The following is a 17,465-nucleotide window of genomic DNA, read 5'->3' as shown; positions in this document are numbered from 1 at the left end:
CATTTCTCACTGCTGTCCACCTGCCCTCCCGTCCCCCGTCCACGACCCGGTGTAGGATGCCCGTGTGGGCTAGCCTTTTGGTCATCTCTATTGATCTCGATGCCTGCTCCGAGACCTTGGCCACACCCCCCATCATGGGGTGAGCCGAGGTGGCCAGATTCTGGCTGCCCTTGAAGGTGGCTCCAGCTGTCTCCACTAGAGGCTGGGACTAGCCAGCATCTGCAGGCGGGGCCTGGGACTCCCAAAGAGCTGGGCCCTATACCCCATACCTCCCCAGCCTCCTTGGGGCTCTGGCCTTGGGGAGGAACCCCAGGGCTCCAAATCTCACAGGGTTCTAGAAAAAGGCCAGGGTCAGACGCGAGGCCAGCAGGAATTAGGGCAGGAACAAGCGGGCAGAAGCGAGGCGGGGGACAAAACCAGGCAGCGATAAACAGCGGCCTTCCCGAAGTCGGGCTCCCTGGCTTTGGCAGAGTCGGATGGGGCCAGTGCTGGCCGCAGGCTGTCTGGCTCCCGACCACACGCACGGGTCCCGCTCCCGCCGCCCAGTCTGGGACTCAGGACCCGGGTCCAGCCACACTCATGTGGGCCCTTCTCCACTCTCCTTTCCGAGCTCACCTCAGCGGCGGCAAAGGCCAAACTGAGGTGGCCTGGCCGACGTGCCCCGCACGCCCTGGACTCAGACCCCGGCTTCTCCACCCGCGGGGACCGCGGGACCAGGCGGCCGTCCCTGCGCCTTAGCGCAGCGACCCGGTGGCGGCCCCGAGCCACCCCGCGGTCCCCAGGGGGCGCTGCGCTCTCCCGTCCCCGGGAGCAAAGCGAAAGTCGCTCCGGCCACGCGGGGCCCGGTGGCGCGTGGGGCGCTGCCCGGGGAGCCGCGCGCTGGGGGGCCTTTTCCCCCGCGCCCCCCCCCCCGCCCCGAGAGGCGACGCCGCGGCTCTCGGGGCGCGGGCTCTTCCCGGGGCGCCTGCCCACGGGGGTGTCCGGGCCGCAGGGCTGGCGCGGCGCGCGGGCCGTCGGGGAAGCGCGGGGGCGGGCACGCCGCGGAGGGCGGGCGGCGGGCGGGGGCCGAGCTTATAAAGGCCCGGGGCTGGGAGGGAGCGCGCCGCCAAGCCGCCGTCCGGCCCTGCTCGGCCTCCGCCCGCCGCCGCCGAGAGCCGCGCGCTGCGCTCCTCCGCGGGGCAGGGCTGGCACCGGAGCGGGCGCCTCGGGCCGCGGGCCGAGGACGCGGAGGAGGCGGAGGAGGCGGCGCTCGGGTCGCCCCCCCGGGGGTCCTGGCCGCGGCGCGCGGCACGTGCGCCCCCCCGCCCTGCGCGCCATGTCCCCCTAGCGCCGCGGCGGCGGAGCGACCACCCCCGACCGGCCCCGCGGGCCCCCCGGGCATGGGGCGGCACGTGCTCGGCCCGGTCCTCTACTGGCTGCTGCTGCCCTTCGCGCTCCTGGCCGGTGAGTGCGCGCGGGGCGCGGGGGCTCCGGGCCGGACGAGGGCGCCGCGGGCCCGCTCCCCCTTCCCGGCGCGGACGCCCAGCGAGGAGATTCCCCGGGACGCGCGGCCCGCGGCGCCCGCATTCCAGACGCATGAGAGCGCCGGGGAGGGAGGGCGGCGGCGGGGTGGGGGGGGGGGTGGCACCCGGGAGCCGGGGGGGGGGGTTTGGAGGGGAGGTGGCACCGGGGGGTCGGGGTAGGGGTGTGTGGGGAGGTGGCACCGGGCGCCCGGGGTCGGCGGGTGGGGGCGGAGGTGGCGCCCGGGGGAGCCGGCCGGCGAGCGCGCGGGGGGCGGCTGGTGCCACCGCCGCGACGTGGGGAAGTTCCGGGCACCCGGGGCGAGGGCGTGCTCACGAGGGAGGGCCGCAGCGCTGAGGAGGGGGCACCGATCTCTTTCCCTGTTTCGCGTTAAAAAAAAACCAAAAACAAAAAAAAAAAACAAAAAACGCGCAAACTTGCATCACGACTTCCTGACCAATCTGGGAGAAGGCGGGCTTCCTGCCTGGAGCTGTTTAATCTGGAGCCTCCCGGAGCCCAGCTAACCTCCCGACGGTTCCCATCGCTCAGATCGGCTCCCTTTCCCCTTGCCGGCCCCACCCCCGCGGCCTGGGGCAGGCCTCTGCTTTGGGAACCATAGTTGTAAGTTTCTCCCTGCCCTTCCCGGCTCCCTGGCTTACTCTCCGGGGTCTGTCTGGGGCCGGAGGGGGAACACCCCCCAGAAGGCTCCGGCCTTAGTATTAGAGCTGAGGGTCCCCCACCCTGGCGTCCGTGTCCCTTCCGGAAAGGTCACTGGGTTCTTGGTGCCCCTAAGGCCCCCCCTGCCTTCTCTGTGCCCAGGGCAGAGTGCCCAGGAACTCATTCCGCCCTTCACTGGCCGGAGGCCCCTCCACATGAGGCCATCTTCACGGGTGTGAGCTGGAAAGCAGTCTGATTAAATTCGTTCTCGGAAACATGGAATGATTTGCATTGTGAAAGCCTGTCTGTTGGGTGGAAATCTGTCCGACCGTGGTGGGTGGGGTGTTTTGATTCTGAAAGTCCTTCCAGGGCCTCTTAAATCGCTCCAGGTAGGCCCCTGCCAACTTTTGTTCTAGGTAGGGGCGCGGATCCCCCGGGGCCGGGAATGTGCGGGAACTACTAGAGCCCAGCCGCCTGCACTGCACTCGGGCTCCCAAACAGACCGTGTTTTGATTTGTCGCAGAGGGAGACCGTGAAACAGGGGAATTTTGAGGACAGGAATCAATGGAAACCATTGAGGTCGGAGAGGAGAGCTTGAGTCAGCCCTGTGTGGACAGGGCAGCTCGGGGTCTGCTCAGGGGAGAGTTCAGGGTCACCCGGCCTATACACCATACTGGCTGGCTTTCCTCCTCTTACCTCTGGAAAGCCAGACGCACAAACAAACAGACCAGACCTAGCTAGAAGGGGTGAGGGGTGAGGGGTGGGGGGGGGGGACAGGTAAGCTTCTCCGAGGACGGGTTTATCTCTGATCGCCCTGCAGCACACCTGTGTCGTCCTCCGTCTGGCCTTGCCAGCTGGGAAAGGAACCCGTTAGGCCGGGGGGGGGGGGCGCACTGTGGAGGTGGGGCCCCTTCCTGAAGGACACACCTCCCCCCAGCTGGCGAGCGTTCTGGTGCGCGATGGCAGACTGGTCCGGGAATGGGCCACAGAGTAAATATTTTCACATCATGAACTCTTCTGATATTTTTTCCAGCCATTGAAACCTGTAAAAACCATTCCTGGGAGCCCGATTTCGGCCCACGGGCCAGAGCCTGCTGGCCTGATAGTCAGTCGGGGCTCCTGGGTTGCCTGGCTCCTGGCTGTTCCCCGTGTGGGTGATGGATGCTGGCTCTGGCTCAGGGTTCCCACCTGGGCCGTACTGGAGTCACCTGGGGAGCTTGTCAACTACTGATGGTGAATTCACGGTGCCCTTTTCTCAGTTCCAAATAAAGTCTACTTAAGAAAAAAAACCCTGACGCCCAAGCCGTGCCCCACGCCGATTCCGTGCCTGGGTGTAGGGCTTGGGCCTCAGTATTTTTTCTTGAGCTCTGGGGGAGGGTGTTGTGGAACCGACTGAGCTGAGAGCCCTGCGGATGATACCTGAGACTCTGGAGGCTGGTCTCCTGTCCTGGGCGTGGGCAGCTCCCCGGGGACCCTCCTGCTGTCCCTCTGATGGCAAGACCGGCTGCCATTGGCTCTGCTGCTTTTCTGTGTGCCTCCTCGTCCTCTGCCAGGCTCTGGCTGGAAATGGTTGGTTCCGCGGTGTTCTGGAAGTGTGTGTGTGCGGATGCCGGGTGAGGCGTTTGGATGTTGGTCACGTGTGCCCCGTGCCGGCTCGGGCAACGGCCACGGTGAGGGCTCGAGCTGTGCTGGGGTGCCCCTCTGTTACCCCACGCCACTCCCTGGACAGCCTGACTCTGCCCCTGCACCATGGCAGACGCTCCCCGGCTCTCAGCTCCTCTGCCGGCCCTGAAGCCCTGGGTAGGGGGGGGGGGGACGTCCCAGAGTTGGAAGCTTCTAGAGAGATGTCCGGGCAGGACATTTTGTGATTCCCGTAGGATAGGCCACGCCTCCTGGCCCGGTCCTACCGGGGCAGCCAGAAACACACTTGGCCGTCTGCAGGGAAGGTGGCTACACCACGGTAACTTCACCAACTACGGGAAACCCACATGGTGAGGCAGCCTGGCCTCGCCTGTCGGCCTCCCCCTGCACCCGGCGTCACCTGTGCCACCCGGTCCCCGAGAAGCGTTGCCGTTCAGAATGGGGACACTTCCTTCTTCTCACCGTCAGTGTCCCAACACCCTCGTGACCAGGCAGGCAGGGACAGGGGTGGATTCGCAGTGAGTCATTGTGCTCAGAGCCAGTGTGGAGCCTGGGGCCGTCCCGCTCCCAGGCCCGTGCTCCCCGCGGGGCCCGCTAGGGAGGGAAGCACCCGGAGCCGAAGCCAGGTGGCCGCGGAGCTGGGGTGGCCCTGGGAAGACTGAGTGAGTCAGCAGGATGGAGGAGGCTGGGTGACAGGACCCCGGGGGTGTGTGTGCACACAGGTCTTGGGGGAGCTGACGAGGGGTCACCTGCGCTCGTCCCCCGGCTGCGGGATGCGGAGAGCCCTCCCTCCGGCCGGGAAGGGTCCTGCAGAGGAAGTGTGTGCTGGGGGTGGGAGGAGTCCCCGGCCTCAGATCCCGGCCCCAGGGCTGCTTCCTGGGCGGTGTCTGCTCTTCTGACCCAGCACTAAATTTGCTTCTGGGGCTCGGAAGATGGAGGGGAGGAAGAGTGGGCCTTGGGGACTCTGCCCTGATGGGCCCCGGGGGCTCCGAGCGCAGCTGCGGGGGACTGCCCTCCGTGGTGCGGTGCTGACACAGGGCCAGCCCACCAGAGGGCCGTAGACACCCCTGCTGCCGCCGCCATCTTCGGGCCCGGGCGTGAGCTTCCTCTTACAGGAAGCCACCCTTGACCACTCTGGGCCTCCTTTGACTTAGCAGTCAACAGAATGCGGCGTTTTTCTTTGCTGCCTGTTTTATTTATTTATTTTTTAAAATGTTTTTAATGTTTATTTATTTTTGAGACAGAGGCAGAGCATGAATGGGGGAGGGTCACAGAGAGAGGGAGACACAGAATGCAAAGCAGGCTCCAGGCTCCGAGCCGTCAGCCCAGAGCCCGACGCGGGGCCTGAACCCATGGACCATGAGATCATGGCCTGAGCTGAAGTCGGCCGCTTAACCGCCTGAGCCACCCAGGCGCCCCTCTTTGCTACCTGTTTTAGAGATGCGTAGGCATTACTTACGTAGGGTTCTTCTGTAACGGAGACCTTTTTCCTTCCGGTTCCCAGGCCACTTTCGTGCCTCCGCGGGTGAGGGGCTCGAGCACTACGGGAGCAGCCGGTAGGGCTGCACACGCCCGCTGCGCGGACCCAGGCAGAATGTCTGCCTCCTGCTCCTGGAGGGGAGCAGCCGCGTGGCTAGAGCCTCCGGGAGAGGTGGGGCGGGGCGGGACCAGCTTCTCTCCCCTGAGCTCTGTCCCTACCCTCACCTTTGCACTTCTCTGAGTTTTGGGTGGTTTCCGGATGAGGAACCTAAGGGTTGGGGAGCCTGATTTACTCACCTGAGGTCACGCAGGTAGGATGAAGCTTCTTCTGTCCTGGCCTGATGTTACCTGCCTGCAGGGGAACCAGGACGGAAAGTCTCTGGGACCGGGAGGGGAGGCCTGGCTGACTTCGCTGGGGCGGGGTGGGGCGGGGGGTGGGGGGTGTCCTGCTCTGAACTTGCCAGGCCCTCACCACTCTCTGGGCCTCAGTTTCCTCGCCTGTAAACCGGCTAATAAAAGTTGAAAGGCGGTGCCCAGGTCTCTGATCTCGGTGTGTCTAGGAGCAGGGGCGGGGCAGGCCTCCCACACGGTCCTGGTGGGCCGGGAGCCCCAGAGCGCTTTTCCAGATGTGCGGCTCGCAGGCTGAGTGCCGGCGGTCAGCGGCCAGGTCGGGTGTCCGGGGAGCTGGGTGGGAGGGGCCACCGCCACTAGGGTCCCGTGCGCTCCAGGCTGCCGGCCAGCCACAGGCGGTGCCCGGGGAGGGGGCGGTGTGGTGTTCTGGGCGGGCTGAGGGCCGGAAGGTGTCTGCAGCCTGGCCCCCGGCCACCGCGCACGACGCCCACCCGCGCAGATTCCGGAGTCTTTCCCAAATTCATTCAAACTTTCCCTCACCCAGCTCTCGTGGGACAGAGCTCTGGGCAGGAGCCTAAGTTCTGTTTTGGGGCCAGTGGTGGGTGTGTGTGTGTGGGGGGGGGGTTCGTTCTTCTCCCTTTCTGACCAGGCTTGCTTTCCTTGGCCGTGAAGGTCACCTGGGGCCCCCCCCAGCGCCTGGCACTCTGGTCCATAAGTGCCTTTGTTGGCTTTGTTCCTGTGGTGCCGGGCCGATCACAGATGGGGGGGAAACGCAGTGCAACGGAGCCCCCAAATAACACCTGTAGGACGCACCCCCCAGCAACGCGGCACAGAGCCGAGGCTGGGCTGGGGGGCTGAGCACCTGCTGGGGAGAGAAGTTGGCGGCCAGGCTGGGGAGGGGGCACCTGTCTGGAAGGAGCTGAGCCGCGGCCTGGAGGATGGGGGTGTGGGGGGGGGGGCGTCTTTTCTAGGCTCTAATCCCTTGATGGCGGCTGGTAGGAGGTGGGGGTGGAAACTGCGGAGTGCACGGTTGAGGTGGAGCCTCCCCGTTTTCACTTCCTGCTTCGTTTTCAATACACAAGTAATAGAGGAATGCTTTCCGTGAAACGGTGAAATTTCAGTCAGATGAGGTAAAGTGCCCTTGGCCTCTGAGCCTGGGAAGCCACGAGGCAGGGTGCTGCCTGCTCTCGTCCAAGCACGAGCAGATCCGCCGCGGGGGCCGCGCAGCACTGTGACTCAGTCTCCCCTTCTGTCCTTCCCCGTCAGGGAGTCCCTCAGTTACTGGGGCCCCTGCTCTGGGAGTCCGGGCTGCTCCCAGGTCTCCGGGACCACATCGGTGCTGTCCTCAGGGACGGAGGAGGGGATGGGGACCCGGGGGTTTCTGTTCGTCCCCCGGCAGATGAGGCCGAGGCCAGCCGCCCTGCGCCGCGGGGCAGCGCCCGGGCCAGCCCAGCCCGGCCCCTGGGTGACGCCAGGCCGGCCTCAGGCCGACGTGCGTGGCCTCCTGCCTCCGTGCAGCCGTCTCGCGGGGACTCTGCTGAGTGGGGTGGGTCGATTTTTCTGGTGTGTTTTAATAACATAATTATAGGGAGTATTTTTAGGTTCCCTCTAACGGGCTAGCTGTTTACCAGGCTCGACCTGCACACTGTTTTTCTCCCCGAGTATATATAGCCAGGCCACTGCTCCTTCCTCGGGCTCAGGCTAAAGAGGGACCAGGCCGCCTCAGCCGCCTCCTGTGGTTTCCTCTGCCAGCGGAGGGCGGCCGAGATGGCCCTAGAGCCAGCAGGCTCCGCAGGAGGGACAGGGGCCTAGTGGACGGCGGGGAGGGGGGGGTGCTGTGGCTGGGTGAGGGGCACGGTCCTCAGACGGCTCCCCGTGCAGCTGTGTCCCGGCAGCACCTGGGGGGTGTCAGCTGGCCGGTCCCTCCCCCAGCTTGGGAAAGAGCAGAGCTGCTGCGGGGGGTGGGAGGGACTCCTCAGATCCTGGTCACCGTGGGTACAGAGGGGCAGGGCAGGGGAGGGCCAGGCGGGGGGTCCCCAGTGGCCCCTGAGGAGGAGTCTTGATCTGTCATCCGCTGGAATCAGCAGGGCCTGTGACTGTCAGCTGAGCCCAGGGTCCAGTCCTGCCTCTGTGAGGGCGTTCCCACCTCCGCCCCGCTCATTGATTTCTGTTCATGGTTGAAACAGCGTCTGAAGCAACACCTCTCCAGGCGCCTGGGGGGCTCAATTGGTTGAGTGTCCGACTCTTGATTTCAGCTCAGGTCAGGATCTCAGAGTTTGTGGCTTTGAGCCCCATCCCTGCTTGGGATTCTCTCTCTCTCTCTCTCTCTCTCTCTCTCTCCCTCTCCCTCTCCCTCTCCCTCTCCCTCTCCCTCCCTCCCTCCCTCCCTCCCTCTGCCCCCTCCCCTGCTCTCTCTCTTTCAAAATAAATAAAGGAACGAGAAAGAATTTATCACTGTAATACTCCTAAAGGGGGTTTTAAGGGGAAACCACATGGTCCATCCCGGGGCCCCGCCGAGCTGGTCTCTCTCTCTGCTCTCCTTTCCTGCGTGCGGTGGCCGGGGGTGGGGGGTGGGGGGCACAGCTCCCACTGGCAACTCCCGAGGGCCGGGCTGTGGGCCGAGGCAGGTCTGTCTCCCTTGGATGGGGGTGGAGGGGTCTTCTCACGCTCCCCAAAGGAGCACGTTGCCCAGGCTGGCCGCGGTCACCCGTGCTGAGGTGCTGGGCTCCTCCTGGCAGGCTGGCACGTGTGTCCTTGTGACTTCCAGTCTAGGTGCAGCTGGGACGTGGCCTCCAAGCCGCCCTCACGAGTGCAGACGTCACGGCCTGCAGCCCTGCCCCCTCCTGAACTGCCCCCTGGGCTACAGACCTTGTTCCTTGGCCCCGACCCTGAGGCTGTGTGGCCGCCCCTCCCGCTGACCGGTCACTTGGGCACGGACCTCTGTGTCATCTCTCCGACTCTGGTGTTCACTCGTGACATGGGGCCCTGGGGGTGCCGCTGTGGAGGGAGAGTGGCCGTTGGCACAGGTCGGCCCGCCCCGGAGCCGCGACCCTCGGGCCCGTGCCTTCGGCCTGTTAGTGCATCACACGTGTCTCCCCCGTTCCTGGGGCGGATCTCGCCCCAGGCCCTGCCCGTCCTTTCCTTTCGCCCCCACGTGCCTGTGGCTGCCCTTCCCCAGGGAGTGGGTCGCTGCCACCATCTTTCAGCCTTTCACTCGGCAGGTATGTTTGCAGAGCCTGCTCCGTGGCCGGCTTCGCGGGTCCAGACGAGGCCCCAGCGGAGGACGGTCCTTGGTCCACGCCTGTGTTTTTCACTGAGGCGTCATGTGACCAAGGGCGCGAGCTTAAGTGTCCGTCCGGTGCGTCTGACAGTTGAATGCGGATCGTGTGAGCGCCCCCCCACCAAGCTGGTGCTTGTGCCAGAGGCACTTGGCGGTCACCCTCCACGACTGACCTCTGCCCCCCAGGTTACTTCGGTTTGCCTTTGGGGCTCACGTCGGCGGGACCGCCTGCGCTGTGCGAGTGCGGCCCGGCGCCGGCCGTTGCTCCCGCCCGCTGGTCCCCGTCGTGGACGCCCCCCACCCCACCGTCTTTCTGCTCCGGGTGGGTTACGTTCGCTCGCGCACACGGACGTGGGATGGCGGGGCACGGGGCGGTGGGTGCCTCCGGGAAGCCGCCGCCGTCCCGGCGTTTCGTGGTGCCCGCTCCCGGGCCGGGCGCCCTCGCCAGCGCGTGCTGACCTCGGGCTGTCCCCGCTTCGAGGGCGTGACGTGGGTCCCGTGGCTTTGGACCGCGCCGCCCTGACCTTCGAGGTCTCCCTCTGTGACGTGCGTCTAACAGTCGCCTGCTTGAAAACGTTGGGTTGCGGGTCTGTCTTTTACGTTCGACTTGCGGCTGTTCTTTGCGGGCCTGGGTTCTAAGGTCTTGGTCGGTTTCCCCGCCTCTGGTTGCCGACTCTAATCATGCCCCTGACGAGGTCTGTTGAAGAGCCGGCGTTTGTAATTCCAAGCCCCGGTGGCTCGCGCCGTGCCCTGTTTATGTGGTCAGCTCCCCACCTCCGTCGTGCGTGCTGTGGCCGCGGCCTGGGCGCCGGCCACGTGGCAGGCTTCTCGGCGTGTCCTGACCGGTGTCCTGACTCGTCTCCCGCTGCTCCCCGCGCACGTCCTGCTGTGCTCGCCCCTCGCGTGCCTGCCCAGGCCTCCCCCCGGGCCCCCGTGCCCCTCTCCAGGGGCCGCCTGCCGTGGCCGGGCCTCCCGCGCTGCCCTGGCCGGCCTGTTGTGAAAGTGATGGTGAACGTGACTGTCCGGGCCTCCCGGCCCGCCGGCCCGTGTTCCCAGGATGCAGCGGACGCCTGCGTGCCCTGCATGGTTTTCCTTCTCCCGACCGACTCCCCCCCAGGACCATCTCCCTGGCCTCACGGGTCGGGTCCGGGACAAGGCAGGAAGGCTCAGGGCTGTCGCACACAGCGTGCCCTGTTTGGCCCTCCGGGGGCCCCGTGAGGTCCTCGCGCGTCTTCCCCGCAGACCGGCCGCCCGGGAGTCCCTGCGGCCCCGTGTCCTGGATCGACACGGTCCTGCGGGCAGACCTCACCAGCCCAGGGTGAGACGGTCAGGATGTTTAGGGGCAGGGGCTCGGGGTGGGGGGTGGGGGGGTCCTGTGGGCCCAGGACTGGCACCAGACGGGGTCCTCGGGACCGAACAGCTTCTTTCTTCGGCTGCGGGCCCTTGTTGCTCTGACCTCGGCAAGGACCCTCCTGCTCCAGGTCCCTTCCTGGCCGTGGACAGTGTGACCTCCCGTGGACAGAATGACTCCAGCCAGCATGGGAACAACGTGCCGGAGCCTCGTCTGGCCGGGGGCTGGCTCCATGCAGAATCCTGGACATCGGGGGCGGGGGGGGGGGGGGGTGAGCCACGGATCCCGTGTCTCTGTGTCCTGTGCCTGAGGAAGCTGGGGGGACGCTAGGCCTTCCTCTTCCCTGCCCATCGGTCCTGCCCTCCGAGGCTGTGGGTGGAGACACTAAGGGGTAGGGGCTGTCCTCAGGCCTTCCAGGGTGAGGCCGCACGGGGAGGGGTCCGCACTCCGTTCACCAGACCCCTGCCACGTACTCCCCCCTCCCCGTCTCCCCCGAAATGGCCGGGCAGAGCGCTTGCCACATGGCTCCTTGCTCTCCGCTGTCAGAGGGCGTGTTATCCACTCGGTCTGTGCCCCTAGGTTCCCTGTGTGTCGAGCAAGGGACAAGGATTGGAAGCAGAGTCACGTGCATGTGCCGGAGGGGACACGCTCCTCTGAAGGCTCGCTCTGCGTGGAGACCCTGGCCCCCCAAGCGGATGGCGTGGAGATTGCTGTCTCCAGAGGAGGCCTGAGAAGCTTCTGGGCCAGGCCGGCTGCACCGTGTTCTCCAGCCTGGGGGACACCCCAGGCGTCGCGAGGGTCAGGAGCCACTGAGTCTCCCTTTGCGTCTGCAGGCGGTGTTGCCGGCACGTGGCAAGGCCCTGAGGTAGGGCTGAGTCACCCTAGTGCAGGATTTTTTACCTCGGTCCCCGGGGTTCGTTGCCACCCGCCTCGAAGCATGAAGAGGTGGGCACAAGGTCAACGAGTCGCAGGCAGAGTAGAATCAGGACGGAGGAAGAGTGAGGAAGGGTCTCTACGGAGCGGGGGGTCGAAGGTGAGAGCCGGGACTGTAGGCGGGGGCCTTGACCTACAGGGTTCTGGTCGCCCCCCTCCCCTCGTTCCTTCTCGGGTCCCACCCCCATTGGCTTGATGGCCCGGATGCTGGGTTGTCCTCTCCCGTTGGCTCGATTCCATCGGGCGAGGGGCGGTCTGTGGCCACATCGTTCCCTGTGGGTCACACGTTTTACGTCCACTCCTCATGTCCAGTCGGGTCTTTTGTCAGATTCCTGAGGGGACCTGAGGGGACTACGTGCCGTCTGTCACATTCTTAAGAGGAACCCTACCCCCGAGGGGGTTTGCTGTGGTCGGACGCTCCCAGCAGTGTCCAAGGTCCGCGTTTTTCGCCTCTCCCTCTCTGCCTGTTTTGTTTGGTCCTCTCTCTCCCTGTTACACTAGTGGCCGTGCGGGGACTGGGCCTCCCACTGGGACGACCCCGGGCGGCACCTGTTCGTACTTGCTCCTGGCACTTGGCGTGAATCTGTGTCCTGCCTCCCCCCTGCTCTGTGTGCGGATGGAGAGTGGAGGGCCCCCTGGGGCTGCCTTGGGACCTCAGCTGCCCTCTGCCGGTCCTGAACACCGTCCCTGGGGCGCCCCAGGTACAGCCGTGCTGGGGTTCAGGTCGAGTGTGTGTGTCCCGCAGCAAGAGTCCTCAGAACCACTGGTTTAGGGGCGCCCAGAGGGCTCAGTCGGTGAAGCGTCCGACTCTTGATTTCGGCTCAGGTCGGGGTCTCACGGCTCGTGGGATCGAGCCCCGCCTCGGGCTCTGTGCTGACAGCGTGGAGCCTGCTCGGGATTCTGTCTCCCTCTCTCCCCCTCTTCCTCTCTCTGCCCGTCCCCCACTCTTGTGCGCACATGCTCCCTCCTCTCTCAAAAATAAATAAATATTAAGAAAGCCCCACTGGTTCATGAGGCCACGCGTGGGTGCCTGTGGAACGGAGACCGTGGGAGGGGAAATGCCCGGCGAAGCTTCTCTGTGCTGGCTCCGTCAGACCCCAAATCTGGCCCTGCTGCTGGGCGCCCTGGGACACGTTCCACAGCGTCTCTGAGCCTCGAGCTCCTTGCCTTAGAAGCAGAGCAGACCTACCTGGTGTGTTGCAGGGAGGCCTGTGGGGCTGCCCTGCCCTCCGAGGGCCTCCCTGTGCCCCAGTCGTAAGGTCAGCACCTGCCCGGCTCGGCCGGTGGCCCTTGGGGTGACTCACCGGGCGACGTGGGCCCCGGGACCTCGTTGAGCTGGCCGCCCCTCCCGAGCCCTCGCTGCCCCGGCACGGGCGGGGCGGGGCCTCTGAACCGCGGCTCCCCGAGTGGCCCACGCCCCCCCCCACGTCCCGCGGGCCGTCCAGGGTGCAGCTGCGGGGGCCGAGCGCTCCGGCGAGGGACCTCTTCCCTGCAGCCCCGCAGGGCGCCTGTGCTCTCACCAGGGAGGAATGTGGGGCAGCTTGGGGACCTCCCGAAGCCGAGGCGGTGGCTGCTGGGGCTGCTGTCCCCTTGGGTGGGGACAGTGGAACCTGCTGGTCTGGCCGAGTCACGGGCTGGTGGGCGCTCCCCCAGGACAGCAGCGGGGACGCCTCGCGGCTGACTTCGTGGGCCGCCGGCAGGAGGGTCCTTCCCGGCTCGGGACGCGTCCCGGCCCAGGTCCGGGCAGGTGCGTCTCTGCCCCCGCGTGGAGCCCGTGCTGGGGGGCGGGGCGCCCATCCTGACAGTTCCTCCTCCGTCCCCTCAGAGCGCTGGCGGCCGGGGAGTTTTCTGGTGCCCTCCCAGAAGGAGGCTCCCCGGCCCCGGACGCTGGGAACCGGCACCAGCCTCGGCTGGAGCCCCGGGGCAGAGGGCCGGGCCCCCTGAGGCAGCTCCCTGCTCTGAGGGTGCGGTTCCAGGCTGCTGATGGACGAGCAAGACGGCGGTGCCCTGCGTGGCCGCCGTGAACCCCAAGCCCCCCGTCCTCACGGACCCTCCGAGGCGTCAGCCACAGAATCAGCTTGAAAGAGGATGAGCAGGCTCCCGGTCCCACAGCTGGAAGCGATGGGAGCGGGAGGTCGGCTCTGGGGCCCCGTGATCGGTCGCAGGGGCGCGGCGTGGGGCTGGCGTCAGGGCCCAGAGGACAGGTGTCAGGCCGGTCCCTGTGAGGGTGGAAATGTGTGCGCTTGGCTGGCGGTGGGAGCGGGGAGGGGCCCGGCCAGAGATCATGTCTGCTTGTGAGCGGGGATGTCCTCGGCCTTGGGGACCTCCTCACGTGGCCCCTCCCCTCCCCGCCTTTTCATGAGGCGGAAAGAGTAGGCTTCCGCGGGCCTGCCGGGTGCCCAGTGAGTGCGGGAGGAGCTGGCAGGCCCGCCCGGCCCCGTCTCGGGCTTCCCTGGGCCACCCGCTCGCTGGGCCTCCCAGGGGCAGTTGGGGGAGGCCCACGGGGACGCACGTCCCTTCTGTGTGTGAGTGGGAACTCTGCGGCAGCCCGGGGTCGGGGCCGGCCCGTGCCCTGTAGACATCTGCCTTCAGGCCCCCTGGAGCCAGCGTAGCCCAGAGGTTCAGCCCTGACCCTGAGGAGCCGGAGGGGCCTGGAAGGGCGGTCAGGTCGCTGTGGTGGGCAGCGGGAAGTAAGGCCCGGTTTTCGCGGCTTCGGGCAGGTGGCCGAGTCCCCCGTCAGTGTCCGGCTGGAGCCCGGGCCCCGGGTGGGCGTCAGCAGGCACACGTCGTGTGAACCCAGCAGACCGTGCTAGTGAAGGGCCGGGCGCTTTACTCCGGGTGTCACGCAGGGCAGCCTCTCGTGGGTGGGGTTGGTGTCCCCCTCGAGCAGGTGCGGACACTGAGGCTCGGGGGCCACACGGGCACAGACCTAGAGCCAGGCTCCGGCCGAGGCTGTTGGGACTCCAAAGCCTCGGGCCCGAAGCCATCGGGCTGCCAGGTCGGGAGGAGGTCCCCGAAGGCTGTGGCATCTCTGGCACTGTCTGACGTGCGTGTCGTGGGCGGGAGCCCCACGGGGACATCTGTCTGCCCCAGGCAGCCTTCCTGCGACAGAGTCCGGCTGAGAAGGGGGGGGGGGTGGCGGGAGCCGGCCTGCTTCTTTCTCACTGCCAGGAAGGACCCGCCGTCCCCGGCCTCCCCCGGGGGGGGGGGGCTCTGACCCTCGGGAGTGGCGCTGGCAGAGGGCGGCCGTGCCCACTGCGCCGGGCCACGGGAGCCCTCCCGCCTTGCGGGCGCCCCTTCGCCGCGGCCTCTCGGGACCCCCTTGGATGTCTGCTGCTTGCTGCGCCGTTAGGAATTAGATTAGTTTCCATAAAAACAGGATGCCGTGGGTGAGCCGGCAGCGTGTCCCTCTTTTTCCAGGAACTGAACATATAGCTTCAGCCAGGCCTGCCCCGTCCCCACCCGCTGTGTCCCCCAGGGCATGGGGAGCTGCGCCGTCTGCTCTGAAAGTGGCCACTTAATCGTTTCTGCTCTCGTCTGGGGAGTGTACTCCGTCACCGGGAGCCGGTGCTGACCGCCGTCCGAGGCTGGCGGGGCTGTGACACTGACCGGCCCCGGGCCCTGCCCCACGACCGCACGGAACTTCAGGCCTCGGTCTGGGGGCCTGTTGAACTGAGGGGGGTCGGGGGGAGCCGGGCCGGGGCTGAGGGCACGGCCGTCTCGCGTGCGGCGGGGGAGCCGGGCCCTGACGGGCGGTCTGCAGCTAGGCCAGGAGGGCCCGGTCCCGCCTGGTGCTGTCACTCACTGTCTGAGGGGCCTTGGCTTGTGACTTCCCTCCCCCGTGAGCAGGCCGCAGTGGGGCCTCCCTCCACCAAGGGCTTGTGCGGGGAGGCCAGCCCTGCCTTGGCCGAGCTGCTGGCACACACCGTGCTTGGCGCTTGGCGGGGATCTGGCGTACGGATGGGGGAGGGGCAGGGGGTTCCAGGGACGCCCGTTGCTTCCCCCGGGGCCTCTGGCATCTGGCCCCTCGGGAGCTCGGGCCCCCGCCCCTCGGCCAGTGTGCTTTGGTTCTCTCTGGCCCCAGACGGCTGCAGGAATGTCCCCTTGGAAATGACCCCGGTGGGATTCTGGAGCTCTGAAGTGGCTCTTTCTGGAAGGATATCCTGAATCCCAAGCGTGTTTTTGCTGGCGGAGGGAGAGGATCGCAGGGAAATGAGCCCCGGGCCCCGTCCTCGGCGCCGTCCACCCTGTGCACCCCGCGCTGGCGGGAGGCATGGAACCTGGGCGCTTCTCTGTGGACACACCTCACAGTGCAGGCGACTCAAGGGAGTGTTCGCGGCCCGGGTTCCGGCCGGGGAGAGCCCCACTGCTCGCGTCCTGTGCCTGGACGCTCGGGGCAGTGGGGGCTGGGTCCCTGCTCCGGAGGCTGGCTTCCTGGGGGTGGGGCCGGGCCGGTTGTTATGAGCGGACCGTGTTGATTTTTCCCTCGGTCATTTCACGAGCTTGTTGAATTTCCAGAGAGCTCCTGGGGCCCCGGCACCCTGTCCTCCCAAGCCTGCGGCCACCTGGGCCCGGACTGCAGAGACAGGTGCTGACCGTCAGTACCGGGTGGGTCCGTCAGAGGAACGGGACCAGTGGGACGCAGACGGATGCGACATCCCGCAGGAGCACCGATGGGCGCAGACGCGCGAGAGAGGAACACGTTTGCTCCGGGGACTGGCTGGCGTGGCCGTGGAGCACGCGGCCGGCTGGGAATTCGGGCAAGAGAGGAAGTGGCAATCCCCAGTCCGCATTCCACAGGGCAGCCCTGGAGAGCGCCTTCTTTCCCAGGGGCCTGCTCTGTGCTCTTGTGGCTTTCATCCGGTTGGCTCCGGTTGGCTCCCGGAGGGTCACCTGCTGCTCTTAGGGTTCGCGGGTTTCAACGTGAATCCTCGGAAGGCAAACCTTCCCCGCATCTTGGCCAGGCTCAGGCGGAAACCACCACACGCCGGGCCCCCAAGGCCCGGTCCCAACCCTCCCGACCAGGCACTCGACCGCGCAGGTGTGCTGCTCTGCGCACGGCACGTGTGTGTCTCGTCACATCGCCAGGCGCCCTGACAGCTGGCACAGCCCCTGACCTCCCTGCCTGATCCAGGGCGCAGATAACATATCAGGGTCGCCGCGGGCCCGGCGCTCGCTCACTAGGGTGGTGCCTTCTGGAGACGGGCCCTGAGCTGGGCGGGCGTCGGCTGGGGAGAAAGGTGGTCACAGCACACATGCCCGTCGGTGCCCCATTTCACAAAGGGGACACCGGGGGACAGAGCGGAGGGGGCGGAGCCGGGACCTGACACGGTCCCCTGCTGAAGTACACAGACGTGACGACAGCCCCCTTCCTCAGCCTCCGGTGCTGCCCCCCAAGTTCCCTCAGCCCCGGGGAGGGCCGGGCTCCTAAGGGCCTGCGTCCCCCGCCTCTCACCTGGCCAGCCACCCCGCCCCCCACCCCTGCCTGCCAACAGGAGGTGGCCAGAAGGCATTCCTCTCTCCTGCCGGGAAGGGCCCCCCCCAGCAGGGCCAACCGGACCCTGCGGCCGTGCGCGCGAGCCACGCCGGACAGGCTGAGACTCGGGGTGCCGTGGGCTGGCTGAGTCACGGGGTGGGGCTCTGAGTCAGTGCCCCAACCCTGGGTCCTGGGCCCAGAGCTGGGGAGGAGATGCGGGTACCTGGTCTGCCCGGGGTGGACCCCCACATCTGGAAAGGCTGGCGTGGCCTCCGGAAGGTGGTAAGCCGCCCAGAGACTCCTCTGAAGCCCGGGCTGTCCGTGGGCCTGGCTGCGGTGGCCGTCCGTGCAGTGGATGCCATCCTGGGATTTGTGGGGAGAAGGCACTCGCAGGAGAGCGGCCGGAGGCCAGAGGATAAGGGACCCCAGCATGCAGGGAGCAGAAGGCCATTGTCCTTGAAGGGTGGTCCCAGGTCACGCTGTGAGGTTGGGTGCTGCCTCAGAAGACAGGACGGCCTCTGGGTTGTGATGCAGTCACATTCCTGGGTTGGAGGAAGGACGCCCTGGGTCCTTCAGTTCACCAGGCAGTTTCTGGAGCGCGGGCCTTGGGTCTGTGGGGCGCGTCCCCGTCCCCAGAGACTCCGATCCAGCACCGACCGCGGGGCCCGGCCCCTCGTGACCTGGTGAGCTTGAGAACCTGCGCTGGGACCCCTACTTTAAGGACCCCCACTCTCTAGATGGGTTACGCTAAATGTTGGCCCGACGAGGACCTGATAGGAAAACACGGCCGCCTTGGT

The 17,465-nt window shown here is 66.9% G+C and overlaps 1 protein-coding gene across 6 annotated transcripts in view; it reads left to right on the top strand.

Moving 5' to 3' along the window:
* The first annotated feature begins 1,121 nt into the window (after window positions 1-1,121).
* Window positions 1,122-17,465, top strand: part of PIEZO1 (piezo type mechanosensitive ion channel component 1) — a 54,210-nt gene continuing 37,866 nt past the window's right edge. For all 6 annotated transcript variants that reach the window (XM_042970589.1, XM_042970586.1, XM_042970588.1 and 3 more), the window contains exon 1: window positions 1,122-1,443. In XM_042970589.1, coding sequence (XP_042826523.1) covers window positions 1,380-1,443 — 64 coding nt within the window. In that variant the 5' untranslated portion in view covers window positions 1,122-1,379. The remainder of the gene's footprint in view (window positions 1,444-17,465) is intronic.

This window comes from Panthera tigris, chromosome E2 (assembly GCF_018350195.1).
Source record: "Panthera tigris isolate Pti1 chromosome E2, P.tigris_Pti1_mat1.1, whole genome shotgun sequence".
In the NCBI taxonomy this organism is placed as follows: Eukaryota; Metazoa; Chordata; class Mammalia; order Carnivora; family Felidae; genus Panthera; species Panthera tigris.
This window is presented reverse-complemented; position numbering and strand designations above follow the sequence as displayed.